At 41.6% G+C, this 23,042-nt stretch overlaps 3 protein-coding genes across 3 annotated transcripts; 2 read left to right on the top strand and 1 right to left on the bottom strand.

Moving 5' to 3' along the window:
• The first annotated feature begins 1,163 nt into the window (after nucleotides 1–1,163).
• Nucleotides 1,164–10,585, top strand: stt3a (STT3 oligosaccharyltransferase complex catalytic subunit A). The gene is made up of 18 exons (XM_071898327.2): nucleotides 1,164–1,226; nucleotides 2,067–2,187; nucleotides 2,323–2,383; nucleotides 2,475–2,596; nucleotides 2,824–2,969; nucleotides 3,268–3,358; nucleotides 3,458–3,564; nucleotides 3,673–3,837; nucleotides 4,340–4,520; nucleotides 5,011–5,166; nucleotides 5,993–6,084; nucleotides 6,346–6,501; nucleotides 7,290–7,478; nucleotides 7,877–7,993; nucleotides 8,076–8,178; nucleotides 8,792–8,980; nucleotides 9,405–9,520; nucleotides 10,182–10,585. The coding sequence occupies exons 2-18, from the start codon at nucleotides 2,100–2,102 to the stop codon at nucleotides 10,218–10,220; spliced, it is 2,118 nt and encodes a 705-aa protein (XP_071754428.1). The 5' UTR covers nucleotides 1,164–1,226; nucleotides 2,067–2,099; the 3' UTR covers nucleotides 10,221–10,585.
• Nucleotides 10,586–11,211: 626 nt separating this feature from the next.
• Nucleotides 11,212–14,980, bottom strand: LOC139910877 (uncharacterized). The gene is made up of 7 exons (XM_071898328.2): nucleotides 14,877–14,980; nucleotides 14,078–14,164; nucleotides 13,099–13,946; nucleotides 12,667–13,000; nucleotides 12,503–12,563; nucleotides 11,982–12,291; nucleotides 11,212–11,814 (listed from the first exon to the last, which is right to left on the bottom strand). The coding sequence occupies exons 2-7, from the start codon at nucleotides 14,120–14,122 to the stop codon at nucleotides 11,547–11,549; spliced, it is 1,866 nt and encodes a 621-aa protein (XP_071754429.2). The 5' UTR covers nucleotides 14,123–14,164; nucleotides 14,877–14,980; the 3' UTR covers nucleotides 11,212–11,546.
• A 2,238-nt stretch (nucleotides 14,981–17,218) lies between these two features.
• Nucleotides 17,219–21,510, top strand: thap12a (THAP domain containing 12a). Its single transcript, XM_071898345.2, has 5 exons — nucleotides 17,219–17,380; nucleotides 18,238–18,355; nucleotides 19,003–19,101; nucleotides 19,223–19,259; nucleotides 19,450–21,510. Exons 1-5 carry the CDS (start codon nucleotides 17,292–17,294, stop codon nucleotides 21,273–21,275), a joined length of 2,169 nt encoding a protein of 722 aa, XP_071754446.2. The 5' UTR covers nucleotides 17,219–17,291; the 3' UTR covers nucleotides 21,276–21,510.
• The last annotated feature ends 1,532 nt before the right edge of the window (nucleotides 21,511–23,042 follow it).

The raw sequence follows: 23,042 nt of genomic DNA, 5'->3' as shown, positions 1-23,042 counted from the left end.
TGTGTTGAGCTTTTTTTTGCTGCCATTGTGGAGAGAAGACATGGCGTTTCAGTGCTGAGCTCACCAATGAAAAGATGAAGAGGATGAAGATGACAGAGGGGTGGTCACATGACTGGAAAGTTATTGAAACAAAAATGTGAACTAGTGTTTTAACTGGGGAGTTGTGAGTTGGTGAATTGTTTTACATCTATCCTTGATTACAAATAAATCCATGTCAATCTGTAAATGCATGTCAATGATAAGTTACTGAAACAGAAAGTCAAATATCCAGTTGAACATAGATAGATAGATAGATAGATAGATGCTTTATTAATCACTGGGAAGAATCCAAGTTTGTCACCAGTATAATAAGATAGAGTAGCCTACAGTAAGAAATAAGCAGATAATAAAAAACTATATAAATTTGCATCCAAAATATAAAGTGAAATACAAATAATTATATTATTATTTAAAAATATATGTAACTCTGGGAAATTAACTAGTTCACATACTGACATATAGTGAACAGTCGTTTTTGAATAGATGAGGTTAGAAAGTATTTATTACAATCAATGTAGGAAGGTTGCACTGCCTGGTTATAGAAACAGGCCATCACACAGTGGGAGGACAGGATGTGGACCTAAGGCAGAGACATTTCATTGCATTGGAGGAACTATGAAGACATAAGAGAAACTTGTCTCCCTTCATTCAAATCAATTAGCAGTAATTTTGGAAACCTTTCCTCAAATGAAAAATTACAATATATTCTGGGAGTGTGCCATACTTGCAGTTTTTATGACCCTAGTCAAATTTGCTTATTGATTGATTTCATAGTATTGAACCAATTGTTGTTAATGTCGCATCTGTTTATATTAGATTATTAGTACTTTTGTATCCCATAATAAAGCGCCTTTGAACTGAATTGAAACACACTGTTTTACATGGAATGCATTAAAGCAATTCAAGTGTCTCTCAGTGAGTTTTGAGCCAGCAGGGGGCGACATGTCGCCTTCCCCTCCCATAGCTTCTCCACTCACTAAGGACACGTCACTACAGCACAGCGGCAACAGGAGCCTCGGTAGGTACGGAACAACTCCGAATGACAGCTGAGGAACCAATCAGAAGCGCGAGTAGTTACTGTTGGCCGACGCGTAGCCAATAAACCCATACTGTGGTCCGGTTGAGGCGGGAGTAGTGTACGCTGAAGGTTGTGTGTGAAAAGTGTATGAGTAACAGGAGCGGAGCGGGTGAGTGTTACTGAACATAAAATATTAAACCTGCTATTTTAATAAGATTAATTGTGCATTTAGCCTGTTGCCCTGTTTCCATATTTGAATGAGTCGCTGGTATTTTCAAAATATCTGAGGGAAAAGGTCTGGGGCCGCACTGTTCATTATACAGCAGCTAGCTAGCTAACCTAGCTACTCACACTTTTAGCTAACGTTAACATTGAATGGAACCAGCATCAACATTAGCCGGCCTGATGCTGAGAAGCTATGATAATGTTTGCAGGCGCACTTATTCAGTAACAGTACTTGCACTCACTCTAAATGTGCATATCAAGTGTGCTCAGATAGCATAGCTGCTGGTAATTTCACTGCTCTCTGATGTTAAGGTTGGCTAGCTGTCAGCACTTACAAGGTTTGCACTGATGTTGCTGTGGAAGTTAGCATTAGAGCTCTCTTCAGCATGATGATTGCCTTTTTTTTCGCTCTGCAATGCCGTAATTTTTTTTGGAGATATAATTGTGAGAAAGACAGGTAAGAATTCCTGCAGAGGTTTTCCACTTTCCAGAGCTGGTACTTCCTGGTTCCTGTCGCCACATCAAACTGTGCGTGGCCTTATCTGGTTGGGCTGGACATGAAGTTGACTCTGAACAGTTAGAAGACTGTGATTTCTTTTACGCCTCTTTAAAGCCCTTTACGGCTTGTAAACAGCTTTGAAATTACTTACCCATTTTTGCAGGGTTTTTTCTAAGATTTGTACTTTGGCCAGTGTTGGACTTTATCAGAGAAGATGCTTCTGCAGTGCTTTTTTACAGCTATATACTGTGTGTAGGCTTACAATGATTGTGTTCCTCCCTTTAGGTAGTACGGTTAGCTGTCCCTACCCTCGTCAAAATGACCAAGCTGGGCTTCCTGCGTCTGTCCTATGAGAAACAGGACACGCTGCTGAAGCTGCTCATCCTGTCTATGGCCGCTGTCCTCTGTAAGTCCTCCACCACCTATACACTAAACCACATGTGCAATTTGAGCCTGCACTGTACATGGTTCTCTAATATTCCAAACAAACTCAAACATTGATCTAATATCTGAAATCTGTTCTTTTGCTTCTCCTCTTCAGCATTCTCAACCAGACTCTTTTCTGTGTTGAGGTTTGAAAGTGTCATCCATGAGTTTGATCCGTAAGTCCCTGTTATTTTTTTTCATGATTATTCCCAAACATTGCTAATGGATTTTCTTCCTCAAAGTAATGTTACTACATCTCATCCTCAGGTACTTCAACTACCGTACCACCCGCTTCCTGGCAGAGGAGGGTTTCTACAAGTTTCACAACTGGTTTGATGACAGGGCATGGTATCCTCTGGGGAGAATCATTGGTGGCACCATTTATCCAGGTAGGAATTGGATGAAATTACCAGTGGACAAGCACAGGTTGCTAAACGCATGATTTGGGATGCTTTATTGGCATGCAGATGCTTTAACTATAGTTCCAAATGGAGAGCAATTTAAGTCTCAGTTAAGAGATGCCAATGTACTTCATGTATAAAGTGCAACATTATTGGCACTTATACAAAGCTTACTTGAATACTTCTTTTCTTTCTCCCCCTCCTCTGTCTCACAGGACTGATGGTCACCTCTGCCGCCCTGTACCACGTCCTACATTTTTTCCACATCACTATTGACATCCGTAATGTCTGTGTCTTCCTGGCTCCCCTGTTCTCCTCCTTTACTGCCATAGTCACCTACCACTTCACCAAGGAGCTCAAGGTATAACTGATAACAAGATCCACAAATAAACTACAATAAAGTCCATTGTAATAAAACATTGTAACAACTATTTTTTTCTTTATTAGCCCCTTTTGTAGCCTTTTAGTGGTAATTAAGATCAGTAGAGGAAGATTGTTTTCTATGGAAAGCAAACTGCTGTATTTAATTCAGTTCCTATGGAGAAGTCAAGCTTATGCTGCCTTCAGGTGCTGTCAGAAATATCTTGCATGATTCCCACATGCTTCTGATTGGCATTAATGTAGTGCTTTCTTCCATTTATGTTCTTTTGTCTCTCCAGGATGCAGGCGCCGGACTCCTAGCTGCAGCCATGATTGCAGTGGTGCCCGGTTATATCTCCCGCTCTGTTGCCGGCTCCTACGATAATGAAGGTATATGCCTGAAGTGCACAGCTGTGTTATTTATGGAAAATGTCTGCCTTTGGTCACGATAAGTTGGTTAATCTAATACTGCTGCCCTATTCTACCCAGGTATTGCCATCTTCTGCATGCTGTTGACCTACTACATGTGGATCAAGGCTGTCAAAACTGGCTCAGTGTACTGGTCGTCCATCTGCGCCCTGGCCTACTTCTACATGGTGAGTGACTAATCCAAATGGAATAGAAGAGATCTAAAGATGCACATGTTTACTGAACTTATTCAGAGGTCACAGAGGTCCTGATACGGTGTGTGTTTGTGTACGTAGGTTTCCTCCTGGGGTGGCTACGTGTTCCTGATCAACCTGATCCCCCTCCATGTCCTGGTCCTGATGCTCACAGGCCGATTCTCTCACCGCATCTACGTGGCTTACTGCACCGTCTACTGCCTGGGTACCATCCTCTCCATGCAGATCTCTTTTGTCGGTTTCCAGGTAAGGAAAAAGAAAACACTGAGTGGAAGTGACACAGCTGAGTAGAAGTGACACAGGTCACAAGATGGTAAAAGAAATCATTTTGCCCGACTTTTAATTGGAGCCAGCACGTAAAGTAAATTTTGGTTTCCCAAATTTGAGGTTTTCCATGAACCTCCAAAATACACATTTTGTATTGCTGTAAGGATAAACTTCTTACCTTTCATTGCTCTTTGAATTGATTCTTCCAGATCAACTTGCCTATTTTCGCTCACTGTGATGAAGATCTCAAACTGTGATACATCCAGTCCAAAGAAGTTATAAAAGCCATACAGTCACGTTAGAGAAAGGGGTTTGGGACATCAAAGACTACAAAGCACCCTGCAGTAGTTTCATAGTCACTTTTTTGAAGAAGTGTCAGCCAAATCATATCACCAAACTAATGGCCTTTATGGTGTGATTGACTCTACACTGTTCTGTGAAGCACACCTCACCCCTCTGTCTCCCTGCTCTCCCTCCTCAGCCGGTGCAGTCGTCAGAGCACATGGCTGCTTTCGGTGTGTTTGGCTTGTGCCAGATCCATGCCTTTGTGGACTACCTGCGCAGCAAACTCAACGCCCAGCAGTTTGAGGTGCTGTTCAAGAGCGTCATCTCCCTGGTGGGCTTCATCCTGCTCTCTGTGGGAGCTGTTCTCATGCTGACCGGTAAGAGAGGCGACAAGGTTGCACCGATAGATTGGCGGCAAGATGGCCTAGTGGTTAGAGAGACCACTAATATGTAAAAGTGGACATGGCTAACTCATGTCCAGCTGGTCAAAATACAAAATAGGTGTTAAATATATGTTTTTTGGATCAGCATCTACATGTGTGTGTCATTCTAGCATTTTGCTTCTCCATGTTAAATCATACAAATACTGTTTTTTTTCTCAGTGCACTGCTTTTGTAGTGAGAAATCTACCTGGTTGCACAGATATTGTGATACTGCTACTGTTTTTTTCACTCTTCAGGCTTATACTGGGGGTTGAATCGGTCTTAAGTTTAGTTTGAATTGAAATGAAAAAGGTCTTGAACAGTCTTACACTGAACTTGTATAAACCTGTCATCTCCCTCTCTGAAGACCCTTGCAGCCCCTAAGAAAACAGTATAGCCATTTGGAGGGTGATGGAATAAAGTGTATTTGTGTTGTTGACCTCAGGTAAGATCTCTCCATGGACGGGTCGTTTCTACTCCCTACTGGACCCCTCCTATGCCAAGAACAACATCCCCATCATCGCCTCTGTCTCTGAGCACCAGCCCACGACTTGGTCCTCCTACTACTTTGACCTGCAGCTGCTGGTCTTCATGTTCCCAGGTGGGTAGACACAACACAAACACACAGTAATAGGGATTGACATGATTATGTAACCAGACTAGCTTGAGCTTTGAGATGTGGAGGAGGAAACACAGATTTGTTCGCAAATGAGGCAGCCAGTCTCAAGGGAATGTTGCAGACTAAAGCTCAGAAGTTGGCTTTGATAGCACGCGGTGTATCAGACAGATTTAGAGCAACAAATATTGTATAACAAGCAAAACAGAACAAAAACACTGTTTTGGATGTTGACAAATGGGGGAAAAAAAACATGCTTGACATTGATTCTAAACATGTTAGTTCTGCAGAGCTGCATGTATGTTTAAGTGGCACTTTTTTCTTCTCCTGTCTGATTCTGTACATTGAACCCAACAAACGGTGTGTAGGAGAAGATTGTTATACAATCAAATCAGAAGAAAAATATATTTTCAATATAAATATTGCTTTTTTTTTCTGCCATTACTAGTTGGCTTTCAAAACACAAAGTAAGACAAGAATTCTAGCAGTGATGGCAGAATGCCATCAGAGGGTTTCAAACTAATCCAATACCATTGTTACTTGTGTACAATAGTATTGGATTAGAATCAGAGCGAGTTCCTTCCTCTTTCGCTGTTGGGCAACACCATTACAGCTTTTTAACCAGTGAGTGATTTACTAAATGAAATGCAATTATGCAACTTAACAATCTACTGATATTTTTTAAAATGCCCCTCACTATGTAGCAGAGTCATGCTTTGGACCCGTTGTTGTAATACAGTAATATTGTGGTATAGGTATCCGTTCACCAACAACCAGCTTTGACTGACATTTGTCTTCACTTCTCTTACAGTGGGTCTTTACTACTGCTTCAACAACCTGTCGGACGCCAGGATCTTCATCATCATGTATGGAGTCACCAGCATGTACTTCTCAGCTGTCATGGTATGTCTTTAGTAGCTCTGAGATCGATGCAGTCTCACACCCTTCGCTGTTAAGGCACAGTTTGACTCCTGATAACGTATCAAGCCAGAGTCTTGTTTGCTTTTGAGGGTTGTCACGCCTCAAGAGCAAGTCACTAGAAGAGGGCACCTTCATACTGTAAAACATAACTGAAGTACATGGAGACACGCATACAGGAAAATACAAATACACCTGCTTTTTATGTCACATCCATAATCTGCTCCATGTTGGTTGCCTCCTCAGGTGCGTCTGATGTTGGTCCTGGCCCCAGTCATGTGCATCCTGTCGGGCATCGGTGTGTCCCAGGTGCTGACCACCTACATGAAGAACCTGGACGTCAGCCGGCCGGACAAGAAGAGCAAGAAGCAGCAGGACTCCACCTACCCCATCAAAAACGAGGTAAGCGGAGAGAGTCTGGTACAAGGTGCTGTTGTAGCCACTAGAGGGCGCTGTCATCTACAGTTGCCCCCTCTCATTTTGGTTGCTGACCTATCAGCCTGTTGACATTTTGTGTATCATTTACATGTTTAACATCAAACGGCTTTTGACTCAACTGGTTAATCCAAGTGATTTGAATTTCAGAGCCCTTAAAAATAAATATCTTGGTGCACTTCGTCTTAAAGTTAGAATCTCCTGGGTTGCGCAGAGGTTTACTCTCATACTGCAACTGTTTTACTCATCGGGCTTATTTTGGGGTTGAAATTGGTTTTAAATGTAATTTACATTAGCATTAAAAAGCTTTTAGGAAATTCAGAAACCTGTAGTCCCCCTGGAATATGTTTACATATGTTTACATCCACATGAAATGAAGCATGCCAGGTTTGTATTCCCTATTTCATCTTTTTATTTCAGTAGTCAGAGTGAAAGCTCTTTGGTAATCCTACAAGCAGAGGGGTGAAAACCTGATCTGTTTTATTACAAGTGCTGATGTAGTACTCAAAATATCTACAAATGATCCAGGATTGGTAAGACAGTAGCTGTTGGGGAACAGAGACATGAGCTCAGATTTAGTCGCCACCAAAATCCTTCAAGGAATACATTTTAGATGGGTGAGCTGGTCTTGGATTCAGTGAGCCATCACTAAAATTATTCTTCATACATTTTTGCTGTATATGGTTGACTGTGCCATCTGTCATCTTATATCATTCGATTATAGTCTTACATTCTGTGTTACATGTATCCACCAGGTTGCCAGTGGGATGATTCTGGTCATGGCCTTCTTCCTCATCACGTACACCTTTCACTCTACCTGGGTGACCAGCGAGGCTTACTCCTCCCCCTCCATTGTGCTGTCGGCCCGTGGAGGAGACGGCAGCCGCATCATCTTCGACGACTTCAGAGAGGCCTACTACTGGCTCCGCCACAACACCCCCGAGGTCAGGCATACCAAAAGGAATCTATGTAAAAGATAAAGTGAGACAAGAGTTTGCTTTAGGCTTGTGTTTTATTACAATAGGATGAATTGTTGAAAGGGAAACAAATTCAGTTTCCAGTGAGGTGGTGAAGGTTCGGTTACAGCCTCAAGCTTCTCCACTTTTCAATGCATAGTTTGTCAAACACAATAAGTGAAAAATGTTGTTCATTTTTAAAAATGAGCATTGAAAATAAACGGTAATATCAGTTTGGGGACAGAACAGTGTAACATGCATGCACTCCTTCATGTATGTGCCTCTCCATAGCTTACAGGAAGATGTGCTTGTGTGAAGTCATAGCCAATGTTAGACTATAGAAAGGGCCTCCATTCACTTACTTCAATTTTACCTTGTTTTTCCAGGATGCCAAAGTCATGTCATGGTGGGATTACGGCTATCAGATAACTGCCATGGCCAATCGAACCATTCTAGTGGACAACAACACGTGGAACAACACACACATCTCCAGAGTGGGACAGGTGAGCCAACCTGATAAACTTGAAAAAGGTCCCATGTTTAGAAAGTGCCATTGTGTTGACTAGGATGTTGTTTCTTCTGTAGGCCATGGCGTCCACAGAGGAGAGGGCTTACGAGATCATGAGGGAGCTGGATGTCAGCTATGTCCTGGTCATCTTTGGAGGACTGACTGGTTATTCCTCAGACGGTACGTCCTGAGGGGTCAGCGGGTTAAAGCTCTAACATGCCGGCAGTATTTTGAATGTGGCTCAACGCCTTGGTCTTGTATCATCTCTCCCCCATCTAATGAAGCTGAAGTGCCATAAACAGTTCCCACTGGTCATGAAATTGAGGAATTTTGAGACGTTTAGTCAAGACAAGGAAAGCCAGGGAATTTGATGAATTCTATGAAGAAGTCAGGGAATTTTATACACCTTCATGTATTTTACAACTTCGTTCACACACTCATTGCATTAGATGGTTTTCAGCTGGTTTACTCCACAGGAATGTCAACTGTAGTGGAAACCAGACTGCTTACCCCTTCTCTGAGCTGAAAAAGTCCTAGAAAAGTCCTAGAATTTTACATCAGGACCACAGTGGGAACCTTGCAAAAAATAAACCTTGTCAAGATTTGCAGAAGAAAAATAAGTAGACACATCAAGTTTTTTTTTCTACCATGTGACCCCAGAGGGGCTCCGTATCTAATTGCTGGCTCTTGTCTCTTATTCTCTTTGATTTGTAAGTCAAAATCATGTACAAGGTTTTTGTCAGCGCTTGTCTAATCTATGCCACTACCTCTCTCTCTCTCTCTCTCTCCTCAGACATCAACAAATTCCTGTGGATGGTGCGTATTGGGGGCAGCACAGACACAGGCAAACACATCAAGGAGCACGACTACTACACGCCCACCGGGGAGTTCAGAGTGGACCGCGAGGGCTCACCCGTCCTGCTCAACTGCCTCATGTACAAGATGTGCTACTACCGTTTCGGCCAGGTCTACACAGAGGCCAGTGAGTAACTCAACAGCCTAGTCCAGTCTGTTTGTCACGGCTGCCCGGTTTTACCTGGCAACAGGATGCATGTTGAGACTCATATGAATATATTAAAGTGTCATTTTTCAAACATGTGCTTGCAAGCATTTGTTGAAAGGACAATTATGACGAAAGATGGAGCTCTGGATATTTTTTGCCAGGTGGTACTATGAATACCTTGTTCCTTGTTGATGGATCTATGTATTAAGCAATACACTTCAGTTTTGCTGCCCTGTATTTTAAACATGAACTGAGCTGTAACAGCTTCTATACCCACTGCAAACATGACATGAGTATTGCATGAATATTCATTTAGTGAGTAAAACAACATGCTATCCCCTCAAATATATAACTACACTCGTGCGTATCAGCCTTAATCCTAATGTCATGATCTTCTCTCCAGAGCGCCCACCTGGCTATGACAGAGTGAGAAACGCAGAGATCGGGAACAAAGACTTTGAACTGGATGTGTTGGAGGAGGCCTACACAACAGAGCACTGGCTGGTTAGGATATACAAGGTAAAATGACTCTATCTTATGCAGCTGACTGATTCTTCTGCTCTCTTTTTTTTTGTAGACACGTAGACATGTTTAGACATGTTTAGACATGTTTTGTTGGGTGCCCATAACTGGTGTAGTGGTTAAGAACTACTCTGAAACTATTTCTGCCCCTGCTAGTCTAGCTTAACTCTTATGTTTTGATCAAGATACTGTACTTAATGAGGAGGTTGGAATGACACATATTTATATTAGCAGAAAATATTTCAGCGATCTAAAACATCAATAGCAAATGTCAGGTTTATGACGTTCAGCAATCACACATCCATGATAGAAGAGGCAGAGATACCAATTTCTCTACTGACAGTAGCCTCAATAGACCAGAATGCAATGCAGCCACAAGACTTGTGTTTTGATGAACGCGGGTCATTCTGGGAAATGTAAGAAACAACTAACTGAAATAGAAGTACTGTAGATGAGGCAGGTTGAGGGAAAGTGTGTACACCAAAAAAGTAAATTCCAACATTTCATCACAAAATGACGCCTGGCATGTATTGATTTTCTTTTAATGAAGGTGGACTATCCACTGTGCTTTTAAAAAAAAAAAAAAAAAAAAAGTATATATTCAGGTGACCTGCCTCTTAAACATTGTTCTAACAAAGTCCTGTGTTCAACCTCTCAGGTGAAAGACCTGGACAACCGAGGACTCTCAAGGACATAAAGCCTTCAATCAAACCGCAGTCCAGCACCCCTTTAGCGCACAGCACTGAACGCCTTCCCCTGTGGTCAGCAGATGAGTGGGAAACGAGTACTTTTTTATACTTTTGTTCGGGGGGAAGAGAATTGCAGCAAAGAGATTTTGTTTCTGTGGATAATTTTCGTTTTTTATTTTGTTACGATGAAATGTCTCATCTGGGATCAGAGGGAGCTGGTGGTGTTAAAACGTCCAATCTCGGCATGTCGGGAGGTGATATCTGCAATGAAGTGGCCAAAAGAAACAACGTTCATTTAAGAGAGCTTTGGGTTTTTACAATGTGGTCAATTAAAGTGGGATTAAATGTGACAAAATGGTGATCTGTCGTTCTTAAAGTGCACAAAACAAATTAGAAGGTTGTTTCCTTTGACTCAGGAACTGTTTTGAGGTTAATCTATCAAACACAGCAGGAATTAATATGGATAGGAATTGTATCTAGGACTCACTGCTGGTGATACCATTCATGAAAGGATATATTAAAATGACACTATGTACAATATTTCACCTAGCCTGTTTGCTTGCCTTGTTTGGTGTGGGCTACTTATTACATTTGTTAAGTCTATTTATACAAGCCCTAGCCTACACCTCCAATATAAGTTTAGACTCCCTACACAGTATTTTATGTGACTTCCATCATCTTGGGAAATTAGGACTTGTGCATTCCATCCATTCAATAGAATTACACCTATACTCAATGCTTACTCTGCCACTGCAATACCTGCCTTATGGTTGGAAGACAGTCCTTCCTTTCCCAGTGCCGTTTATCTGCCTTCAAAGAAAATTAGTTTGGAAACAGATGAGGTAATTAATGGCTCTAGAACACCAGCTGACTCGTCACTATAGTATGTTAGGTGTGGCCACAGAATATTATTTGTTGAATTTGATAGTCTGTTAGCAAAGCTTACATATTCAAGGTGAGGCAATATCATTTTTATTGTAGTGTATTTTACAACACATTTGTCTCAGTGGTTTACAACTTTATATTACAATGAACTCAATCATTCAATGTGAAGAATATAATACATTCAGAACAGAAAAAAATGACAAGACATAAGATAGGAAAAGTATGTTAGCCCTCAAAAGATAACATGTCCACTTAGAAGTGATAACAACTCAAACAGACTTTCTGTGATAGATTAAGTTACATTAAGCGTTACTGATTAAAGTTCTTCATAAACTTCTCTGAACTAGAGTAAAAGCATTTTAACATACAGAATCCACATAAAGTGCCCATTAGTTCCAGTCCCATACATTTTCTCAGAGCTTTTCAAACAGCACACCTCCACCAAGACTCTAAAGGTCTTTGGGATGGTCCGGCAGATCTTCGAGAAGGGCCGGGTTTCTTCTGTAAATGTAGGCGTTGGCATCGTCATCCAACTGCACCAGCTCAGCCAGCGAAGACACACAGGTGTCGTGGTCGACCAGCATCCCAGGCAGGCGGGAAGACTTGCGCTGGATGCGGCAGGAACGGCGCACCGGTGTCAGAAACTTGAGGTCCTTGATGCCGCTCTTTCGCCGGGATCCACATGCACTGGCCTCGCCTTCGATCGTCTTCTTGACACTAAACGAGAGGGAGATATTTGAGAAATATTTGTCATAAAGGTCAGGATTAATCCAAATGGATTCCACTTCTTGTGACCAGAGAATTAATTGCTTCATTATGAAACTGTCAATGGGGAGCATTAGGGTAACAGAAAAATTTTGCAGAACAAAAATCGATCACCTCACCTTTGCAGGTATGGAGTGGTCTTCACACTGTATTTCACTACTGAAGCTTCTTCCATCTTTGGTGTGGTCTCAATCACGTCATAATCATAATCATCATCATCCTCATCTTCATCACTTTCAACTTCCTCAACACCAACATTCTCCACTTTCTGGTCATCATTTTCTTCTTCTGCTTCATTCTTCACTTCCACATCCTCATCCTCCAACTCGTCAGTAACTTCCTCAGGCATTTCATTCACCAGCTCATCTTCCTTTGGTGTGTTGTCCTCCATTTCAGCATCATTACACTCATCTTTCATATGTGGAGTTTCTTAAGGAGAAACAATGACAGAGTGTAAATTAGAGTGCAACACTGACCAAAAGAAAAAGGAGAAAAAAAAGAAAAAGAAAAATCCATCCTAAAACAGAACCCCTATGCAGATACCTGATATTAAGACAGTTCGATACATAAGGATTTTCCATGCCAATAAAATCACTCCATAAACAGTTGACACAAGCAGTCCAGTGTGCACTAAACTTACCATCCTCACATGTAGAGGGTGTCGCCATGGCCTCCAAAGCATCACACAGGTTCACCACAATCTGTCATAAGATAAGAAGAAAATGTACCAGGGGTGTAAATTTGCAAGGCAATGTTTTCATATCCAACTGACATTGCAAGAGCAATTCTGGCTGTTTCGCTTACGTCATTTATTCTGGTCTCTGGGTCAACAGGCAGATCCATATCCGAGTTGTCCAGCAGGTCCAGGGTGGTGTTCATGATCAGCGGAGTCGAGTTCTGTGCTGTTTCTTCTGGCTTCTGGTTATCTTCAGTCTGAGCAGCAGCAGAACCGGGCCTGTGAGCGTCCACACTGGGTTCAGGTCCAGACTGGGCAGCAGGCTGAGGCTCAACATGAGACTGAAGTTGGGACTGAAGAGGAACCTCAGGTTTCGCAGCAACTTTGGTTTTGGGTGCTGTCGCCATGGCCGGTCTCTTCAGACTCTTCCCCTTGGAAGCCAGCCACTCTGCCAGTTTTGCTCTGGGGAAGGAAGACATGAACAATTTTGAGCATTTCTGATGTTCAGTAACAATAAGACAAGCACCCATTTATGAGTCTGTGTGTAGAAAAAGGCTTACTTTCTCTCCTCAGCAGTCTCCATGGTAACTCTGTACTGGCTGAGGGTGCTAGAGACAGGAGGCTTGTTGACCTTCTTGTCTGTAACAACTGGCATCTTAGGCTTGCTGCTCTGTGTCCCTTTTCCCTTGGGGGGCACCGAGGTAGTGTTTCTGGAAACGGGCCCGGCTAGTGTTGCTGGGACGGTTCTGGCAGGAGGGAGAGCGGAGCGACACCCAGTCGTGGGACGGCTAGTGACGGGGCGCTTTGAGACTGGAGGAAGTCCGTCTGACACCGAGTTGGACCTTGTAGGTTTAGGCTTCTGCATACCGCGCCCAGGCAAGTCAGCAACAGATTTGGACCTGAACTTTGTCAAATTTCCAGCCTTTTGGCTCTCTTTGGGTGCTGGTGGTCTTGTAGTTGGCTTTGGATCGGCCCCTCCCACAGCGACACTAGACTTCCAAATGGATCCAATTTTTGACTGGACAATCTTACCTTTGTACATGCCTGGAGCAGATTTAGATGGCAGCACAGCAGCTGGTGGCTTTGGAGCTTCTGCAACAACTTTTCTGTGTCTCACAGCCTGTTCAGTGAGGAACGCCTGGCTAAGCGTTTGTCGTTTTTTAGCATCAGTAGCAGCACCTCCTCTCCCATCTTTCTGCACAGTCTTAACCTTCTTCAGAGCCTCTCCAGACGTAACCTTCATACCCCCCTGTTTGGCCTTTACTTTTTGAGAACCATCTTTTGCCACGGTCTCCTCTTTGTCATTGCTTTTCAGGTGCAGGGGAGCCACAGAAGTTGTCGTTTTGGAAACATCTCTTTTGATAAAGGACTTGCTTCCATGTGCAGGCTTAGCATTCTCTTTGTTTGCCTAATAAAGTTAAAACAATGCAAAAACCATCAGGCAGGGTGAATTGGATATAAGTACTTAAAATGCAACTTGGGAATAAAGAGACATTGATATACAAACATTTCATATGATATTCATTAACGTTAACTCACTTTCTTATTGGTGTGGTTTCGTCTTGAAATTGCGACGTTGTCCATTTTGTTTACTGCCTCGACCAGCAGTTATATGAATGGAGATTTCTGAAGGGCAAAAAGAGCAATACATATAACAGCAGGATTGCACTGAATTTGTTATCTAGTTATACAATGGCTACACTTTGGTACCGTCCTTCACTCTGCTGTTAAGCTTGAAAGTAGCCAAAAGCAACTACAAGTTTCGTCGTTCTCTCTCGTATGGAGAGCGTCACGCCAAACTCCATTAAAATTACATAGCAAATGTGGTCTTGCTCATTTTGCAAACATTGTACAAATCGTAGAACATAACTTAAGATATTTATGAGTCGGTGGGAGTAATTCGGCACACATCCAATACATCAAACAACAGCTAGTTAAACAACATTTTAAATTTTAGAATTGAATCGCCTGTTATAACCTCGCCCTCTGTTACCACAAAAGCACAACTTGGAGGGCTGCAATGAGCAGGACGACCCAATTAAAAAAGTTGATATTTTATTTTAATCAAGTGCTGCTTGGTCAATTACGTGTATGCCGAATTTTCCAGCGGCACATATTAATTCACTCAAGGTCTTAAATGATGATGAAGAAGGTGCGTACGTTTGCCGATAAACAAGGCAACATTACATTTCATAGATTTGGCGTAACGTGGTCTCCATAAGTTACATGAGAACGGGAACGTATCGGTAATCTAGTAACTGTTAGCTACGTAGTTATAAGGTGCTAACCGTACCTTTATCCAAGTACATTGGTCAAGTAAAAATCGACGTTAACTTACCCTGCTGCGGTCTTTGTGGTAAAATACGAGGAGAAAGTCTCTAGTGTAGCTATCACAGCCTCAGCTCCAGAGCAAAACACGTCTGCCTGAAAAACAACTCGATTTGACTTTGGCGCTGCTGCGTTGCAATTGGCCAGATTGGTATCGCGAGAAAACACATCAAACCAATAGAATGTCGCCAAACTAGGAATTCGACGTGAAGAGGCGAAGCTTCATCCTACAAGGCATCATCTGTTCTTTTGAATGTTTAAACCTAAATAGAATTCCAGTCATACTGGTCCACAGCTACACACCCAACCTCCAGTGACTGATCATCAGTAGGGAAATAACCACCAATGTAAACAAAATCAATGATATTTTGAGAAAGTATTCATTTATAGTGCAGGGAATAGTGTGGGATTGGGAAGTGGGTGAGAGGTGGAAAAGGGGTACAGCTGAATGAATATATTCTTGCCTCTATTGTTTTATACTGCCCATAAAAACAATAAACCGATTTTCTTTTCTTTCTTTTTTTTTAAGTAATACATTATGCATTTTCATTCCTTAAAAGATCCTCATATGACTTAGGCTACATCAGTTTGATAGAGTACTACCTACTATGATATATACTATGAGTTTACCTTACATCATACAATTATGCCAAACTCTATTCTGCAATTATAAAGGTGGGTAAACTGGGTTTAGGTGGGTTTACCGTCCACTATATCACTTTTTTGAAACATAACTCCAGATGTATGACAAAATGGTTACAAACTCAAAGGACATATGCATGCATTATCTGTCTTTCTGGGTCAAATAAGAAAGGGGTCAGTGATCAGCAAGCACAGCCAGTTAACTATTCAGTGCAGAAGTGTAGGACAAGTTTAAAATATAATAACTTAAAGTGAAATACCAGGGGATACATATTAGTACTTGGTTTTTGTACTGAAGAACATCTATCAAGTTACGGACTCCCAGTCTGGTCTTATCAGCAGATGTTTGTCTACAGTATATATTGTGGTGATTTCTTCTGTGTTTTATTGTGCTTTTATGATATGCATCTTTATTATTATTGTGTGTTTTTACTTTAAGCCCTGTCTGAAAACCAGATTTTGCTTATGGGCCAATGAAGTGTTAACGCAATACCTTATTCCTGTGATATAGGAGAACAACTTCTTGATCCTCATTTGATGCTCCGGGGCCACCATGGTTTTGGCCTATATAGAAAGGAATTATGCACAAATACTAGTTTTAGGAATATATCAAAGTAATGTGGGCAAGTTTTGGGGGCAACACTGCTTTGTGCTATCAAAATTGTTGATGAAAATGAATTCTTCAGTTGTCTTAAGTTTGGTGCAAACCAATAGATTTCACAACCTTTCATATAGGCTACCTTTCATATATCCTAATCATGTGAGCGTGATAGTGCATAGAACCAATGGTTTATAAACTTATTACGAACCAAATTAAAGTTACTGCTTGGTAGGATCAGCCTATGATATTTTTCCCCATCAAAAGCAAAATGTTCAAAGAAGTCATCAAGTCTAGGTTAATTAGCATAACTTTGTTACGAAATGCACAATACAACAACAACAACAACAACAACAACAACAACAACAACAACAACAACAAGAAGGATGTGTTCAAGGTGTAATTAACATCATGTTTTGAGTTGTGCCAAGGCTGGACACTGCCTCTCCGCGTGTCTTCCACTGCTGTTCATTCCAATAGTGTTACAGCTAGTGCTACCTGGTCGGAGCTCTCTGTCCTTTAAGGCTCTTTGAAAGGACTGCTAAGGATTATGGGAAGAAAATAAAGCGCGCGCTCCTATTCGCCTCGTTTGCCGTAGCATGTGATGCATGCTGCGTAGATACATCAAGCTAGCCAAAATTGCCTGTAATATTTGCCTTCAAAATAAAATGATGTATAAAATTATTTGTTGTGCGTTTGATGTTTGCATATGAGTTTTGACAGCCTGGCATACAGAATATGGCAGTCACAGCATTTTAGAGGAGGCTTATTCTGGTTGACCTGACACTATGATCTGGATGGGCCATTGCCTTTAAGAACAAATGTGCCCCACTATAGACAGATAGCCTACTCTTGAATTTGTTTAGTAGGCTATAAGTTTGGTGTTTGTGTCTTTGTGAGGTTATAGTTGGCAAGCACAGGGCATTTTAGAGGAGCTTTATTCTGGCTAGTGTATATGGTTATTAATATGTACTCTAAATTGAATATTACAATTATTTCCCCAAATTCTTTACTTTTTATTGCTGTAAAAACTTTTGTAAATGTTTTATTTTGAAAGTTAAGACCGGAAGTCATTTTTGTTCTCTTTCCGCTACCTTGACAGTGGTGGTTTGTAAGATATTTATTTGTTAGCTAACGTTAGAAGTGAACACTTAGTTGAATTAAACAGGTTTATGCCATAATTGTATGATGCAAAATCATTGTGCTGCGCCGAATTGCACGAGTGGCAAATCCAACCGTCAGCCGCTCTTCAGGTTTCCACAGGATCCAGAAAGGTAATGCTAATGCTAATGCTAACGCTAACGCTAGCAGCTAGCCCAGATGGGTACCATTCTCTCCTAGAGAACATTACGCAAAACTATTGAAAAGTCTGGCAATTTTATGTGGCCTTGCTTATGGCCAAGCGTACATACACGGTATAACATAACCTAAGACCTTATACGAATTGCATACATGCATTACTCTTCTCTACTCTTGATAACATGATATATGATATGATTCGAAAAACGATATTAAGTTATATTCTACCAGGTATGAACCTTTGCCATTAAGCAGGGCAGCAAATTTCGCTAAGTGAATGATGTGTGGCCAGCCAAGTAAGAATATGAGAGAGCTGCTGCTTTGCCATCTTATACAGTGTTACTGTAATTAATGGAGCTGTCCTTATATTGCCTTGAACATTAATAACAACTTAATCAGTACACGGTGTCCAGTTGTTTGTCAGTCCGACAAAAGAGAGACATTTAATCTCTAACCCATTTGAACTCTGTATTTAGTGTCATCACTTGTGTTATTGTCAAACTATGTGGTTCATAATCGCTGACCATGTCATTCTCTCCAAAAGAAACATCATTGCCCTGATAACTCACCAAAAGGGATAAAGTGTACATGATTTTGAATTGGTTTTCTTCTGCCTGTGGGGAAAGATTCATAAATTGCTATGCTTTTGGATTGCTTTTCAAAGCATTCAACCACCACAGTTTTTAAAAAAGCATTAAAGATAATAAGATTGTGAATGATTTTTAATTGTTTTGGTCAGTTGATGTGATATGGTACTGAATGATAACTGAAAATCAATACTAAAATTTCCATGTAGTTTTAAACTCAATTTGGTTTGACCTTTTCCTTTCAGATGTAAGAAATGGGTTGAAAAATGCCCTCGCCAGGATCTCAAGGAGAAATCACCGGCCCAGTTGTACAGATACTACAGACTTTGTGGAAAGCACTTCGAACCATCTTTGATTGATAGTGTAAGTAATGTTTACAAGCTGTACATGATCTTAAGCCTTAAGTAGTCCTTTGTCCTGTGGACAGTTGGCGTATTTATATTCACAAGCCTTGAATGTATTGCAAGCTCATTATTGTTTTACCTTTTCTCACACCAAATATGTTGGGCCATAATTTATGTGTTGCTTACTTGCTTTATGTTTTTGATTGACTCACTACTAAAGTACACAAATGGTTTGCGGTACATTTTCATCTTGGAAAGTTTTTTTCCACATTATCAGATATTTGACAAATGTTAAAATGGTTCTCCCACTCTCAGAGAAAGTCATTATAAACTGCTTAAGTGGATAAAAGTGATTCAATTATAAATACAGCCTAATGATCTGGGGTCCATAACAAAGAATACTGAATAAGAGACCATGTAATGGGAGCCTTTAAACTAAATCCATTATTAGTGTATTAATATGAATTTACTTTCTTTCCTTGTCTGCAGTTTTCAGTTTCTCAGTTTCTTTTGGTGCCATTAGTGATAATTCTTTCGCCTAATTCCATTAACATCAGTAAACATTAGTAAATGTTAATTTAAGTGTATAATACAAGTTTAATGTAAGTGATATTCTGGAGTCAGTCTGCATAGGTGCAAACTATTTTGGTTGGTGTTTGGTCTCAGGATCCTCAGAATACAGTGTTGAAGGATGATGCCATACCAACTATCTTCGATGTGTCAAGCCAACCTCAAAATGGACAGCTGAAGCGTGGTAAAGAGATGGTAGGTTAAAAGAAATCGATATCATTTTTAATGCTGAAAATAATCTGCATAATTTGATTTCTATATGTATTCCTTAATAAACCCAATATTTCATTTAATTTGCCTTTTTTTATTTTGGCAGACCAAAGATGATGAAACAGAGACTAAAGTGAAGAAAAGTGAGTAGTATTATCAAACATAAATGCATAAAGGAGTCATTAACTACCTCATGACAGTGTGATATGCACGCACACACACACACTCATACACACATTTACCATTGGTTAACCAATAGTTTTCCCACAGCCACGCTTGTTACAAGTTAGACAACTGATTTCCCTTTTGTAACAATTTCTGTTTCCCCTGTAGAAGTCAGAAAGACCCAAACAGAGACAAAGAAGGATGACATTCAGACAGTCCCAGAGGAAGATGAAAACAAAGAGTACCTTAAATCGTTATTTGAAGTTCTTGTACTGTTGGGGGAGCAAAACATTCCTTTAAAAGGACCTTCTGATAACAAACAGGACAGCCTCACTTCAAGCAACTTTCAGGCATTACTAGAATACCGCATGAATGCAGGCGACGAAGCCCTAAAGAAGAGGTATGACGCAAACCCTGTGAATAAGGAGTGCTGCTCCTCAGCTCAGCTGAATCAGTTGATTGAAGTGTGTGAGGAATGCATTCGCGGTGAGCTCTTGGAGGAAGTCAGAAAAAACACCTTTTTCTCACTGGTGACTGATGATTTGGTGAAGATCTCAGGAGAGTGGTACCTCCCCGTCTTTTTGCGTTACGTGGACCAAGCTAACTGCCAGTGGGAAAAGTTTGTTGGATTCTTGTCTTTTGAAGGAGATGGAGAGGCCTTGGTGGAGAGACTGCTGTCTGAACTGACTGACAAGTGGGGCTTGAATATGGAACACTGCAGAGGCCAGGCCCACTCCTGCTCCAGCACACATTTCAGCAAAATAAAAGCATTTGCCGCCAAACTGGCAGAGAAGTATCCGATGGCAGTGCTTACGCCGAGGTCTACTTGTGACTTGAATATGTCACTGGCCAGCGGTATGGCTTTGTCAGGGGTTCGGCTTGTCATGTCTACCTTTAAGAAGATCGAGTCATTCTTCAGTCGCTCCGCTTCACTGCAGTTAGAGTTGGAGCACGCCATTTCAATTTTCTACCCAGACAAGGAGGAGAAAGCCAATGAACTGAAAGAGGTGTGTCGCACCAGCTGGACAGCAAGACACGATGCTTTTGAGGTGGCGGTCGACATCTTGGAGTCACTGCTGCTCTGTGTGGACAGCGTGCACGACAACGAAGATATGAGGTGGAGCGATCAGGACACACACGACGCCTTAGAGATTTCAAAAGCACTCGCTGATTTCGAGTTCGTCATGGCCTTGGTTGTGCTGAAAAACACCCTGTCGCTCACTCGCGCCTTCGGGAAGAACGTGCAAGGGAAAGCGACGGAGGCTCACTTCGCCGCAAACAGCTTAAAAGCCGTGTTGCACTCCCTGACGGAAGTGTCCGACAACATCGATGTGTACCACGAGTTCTGGCACGACGAGGCCGTTAACCTGGCTGCCGCGATGGAGATCCCAGGCAAGGTTCCCAGGTCGTTCTTGAGAAAGCATCGGTCGGAACCCGGAACGGCGATTCGTCCGGAGAGCTACTACAAGGAGCACCTGTCTGTCCCCGTGGTGACCCATGTCATCAGAGAGATGAACGAACTCTTCTGCGAGAATCACCTGAAGGCGCTGAGGTGTCTGTCGCTGGTGCCCGCCATCATGGAGCAGAACAAGTCCACCGAACCCGAGGAGGAAAACGTGCAGATGTATAAAAACGACATCCCGAACGCGGGAACTCTCCCCGCCGAGCTGCACTGCTGGTGGGTTAAATGGAGCCACAGGGGCAAGGGCGACTCCGTACCCTCCACCCTCCATGAAACGCTGCAGCTGGCCGACGTGAAGTTCTTCCCAAACATGCTCGCGGTCCTGCGGGTGATCGGCACCCTGCCCACCTTAAGTCTTGAGGACAGCTGCGATGCGGCCTACAGGCGCTTCAGGACGTACCTGGAGAACACACCAGAGAAGTTCAGATCAAAAGGTCTCGCTCTTTTGAATGTGAACCACGATGCTAGGCATGACCTGGACTCCATGGTTGAGGCTTACATGAAGACGTATCCCGAGAGGGAGAATGTGTAGAGAGGATGCCAGTCTCTCAGTTAATTGTCCCATGATGTTGCAGCCAAGCAGTGATAGAGACATAAAGAACTGCATGATTCATGTGCAGATCCAGTCGTATTTTTGAGAAAAAAAATCACAAATTCTAAAACTTTGTAGTCATCATATTAATGTCTTTTGCAGGATGTTTTGTGTTTCTGTGATATATGAATGAACTGTAAACTGGACTAGAAAGTGTCATCAATTAAACAATGAATATTCACACATCTCTATTAAAGTTGTTTTTGTCATCTTTGAGGATGTAGTCTTCTAGCATGTTTTTCATGTCAGTGATTTGGGTCAATTTGTACCGCTCTCTTCTATTTCTCTTTTTGATTGCTAATTATTTGATTACCTTTGGCAGAACAGACAGAACAATTTCCGTCACCATAACAACACAATAAACTAAACTGGTGTGTCTTACATAGTTAAAATTAGTGATGCTTAATCCCACAATTCCTGCTATGGAGTGGGGCATTCTGCTCCTGCAAGCCTTGTTTTTATATCTTAAATATGGAAAGCATTTTTGCTACATCACCCATGGACCTATTGACGTGTAACAACTGTAGGGTTAAGGGGGTCAGCTCTGAATCAGGAGTCGACCCTAACTTTCCAGAGCATGGGAGTCAAAAAGTAGGCTCTTGGGTTCCACTATCGCTAGCTAACAAGGTATGTTGCAGTTAATAAAATGCCAGATATTTTAATTTTGGTAAATATCTATAGACTTACAAAGAATTCTAAGAATTGAATTATAGAATAATACAATTTGAATGTACGTTCTGAAGTCTAGGTATATAAATGCAGCAGGATCTACCTCTAGGTTACAGTGGGATATAGTGATGAAGCAGTGATGGAGAATCAACTCCTTGTCTCCTTGAGAATCAGGGATCGGTTGTTATTCATCAAGTCTAAATGCAGTAGTCAGCTCTCTGTGTCCACAATTACAAGGACAGAATGCAAATCATGGCTCATCTACCAAAAATTGTTAGGTATCAGGATTGTAGGGAGGAAGACATGCTTGTAAATCAACTGCTGAGTCAGCAGCAGCTCTGTCACCAAAACCGCCATTTGCATAGTATTTGGCATTCATTGAATCCAATTACAGGATTACAAGGGCCAACTTTCTGGCCTTTGTGGCGTCCTGCAGTGGTCTATTTTAAAATGCTTTGCAGCCATGGCTCCTACCTCAGCATATTATCTACCGAAGCCAAATTTTATTCCGTGTTAAATTGTTTCTTGTTGCTATTCCCTTTCTTTGGGACGGGAACTTCCAGAATTCCTTCTAAAAATGTTTGCCAAATGAAGTGCAAATGAAGTGTTACGTTCTAACTTTAATGTAGAAAGGGAGCAATTACATTCTCTTCATCCCTTTTCCTCCATTTGGTGAAATAACCGCACATGCCATCCAATGATCAAAACAAATCAATTGCAGTGAAAAAATATTCATAAGAATGTATAAACAGGTAATTATACAAAGTGTAGGATACATAATTCATTGGTTCATTTGTATGCTGCTTGGAATTTCTGCTCAGTTATTTTAACAAAGGGAGGAGAGATTGCCTGGATCCACGGACGGATTATCCAATGGGCATTCTGGGCATGGGCCCAGGGGTCCACGCGCACTTGGGGGCCCAAGCAGCACAAACAAAAAAATTACAAGAAATTTTTTTTTCTTAAATTTAAATTTCAGGTCATGACACCAAATATAACCAATCAAAAACACGCCCATGGCAAGACACAGAGAAAGAC

This window comes from Centroberyx gerrardi, chromosome 11, assembly GCF_048128805.1.
Source record: "Centroberyx gerrardi isolate f3 chromosome 11, fCenGer3.hap1.cur.20231027, whole genome shotgun sequence".
Classification (NCBI taxonomy): domain Eukaryota; kingdom Metazoa; phylum Chordata; class Actinopteri; order Beryciformes; family Berycidae; genus Centroberyx; species Centroberyx gerrardi.
The sequence above is the reverse complement of the archived record's forward strand: the minus strand, read 5'-3'. Positions and strand labels throughout refer to the sequence as shown.

Bases quoted from the DNA above. Each gene is read 5' to 3' on its own strand.
- stt3a (XM_071898327.2), top strand. From the start codon at position 2,100: ATGACCAAGCTGGGCTTCCTGCGTCTGTCCTATGAGAAACAGGACACG. The intron at 7,479-7,876 runs GTCAGGCATACC...TTGTTTTTCCAG, and splicing joins TCCGCCACAACACCCCCGAG to GATGCCAAAGTCATGTCATG. The intron at 7,994-8,075 runs GTGAGCCAACCT...TTTCTTCTGTAG, and splicing joins ACATCTCCAGAGTGGGACAG to GCCATGGCGTCCACAGAGGA.
- LOC139910877 (XM_071898328.2), bottom strand. From the start codon at position 14,122: ATGGACAACGTCGCAATTTCAAGACGAAACCACACCAATAAGAAA. The intron at 13,947-14,077 runs GTGAGTTAACGT...TAACTTTATTAG, and splicing joins GAAACCACACCAATAAGAAA to GCAAACAAAGAGAATGCTAA. The intron at 12,292-12,502 runs GTAAGTTTAGTG...TTTCTCCTTAAG, and splicing joins ACCCTCTACATGTGAGGATG to AAACTCCACATATGAAAGAT.
- thap12a (XM_071898345.2), top strand. From the start codon at position 17,292: ATGATGCAAAATCATTGTGCTGCGCCGAATTGCACGAGTGGCAAATCC. The intron at 17,381-18,237 runs GTAATGCTAATG...TTTTCCTTTCAG, and splicing joins TTTCCACAGGATCCAGAAAG to ATGTAAGAAATGGGTTGAAA. The intron at 18,356-19,002 runs GTAAGTAATGTT...GTTTGGTCTCAG, and splicing joins AACCATCTTTGATTGATAGT to GATCCTCAGAATACAGTGTT.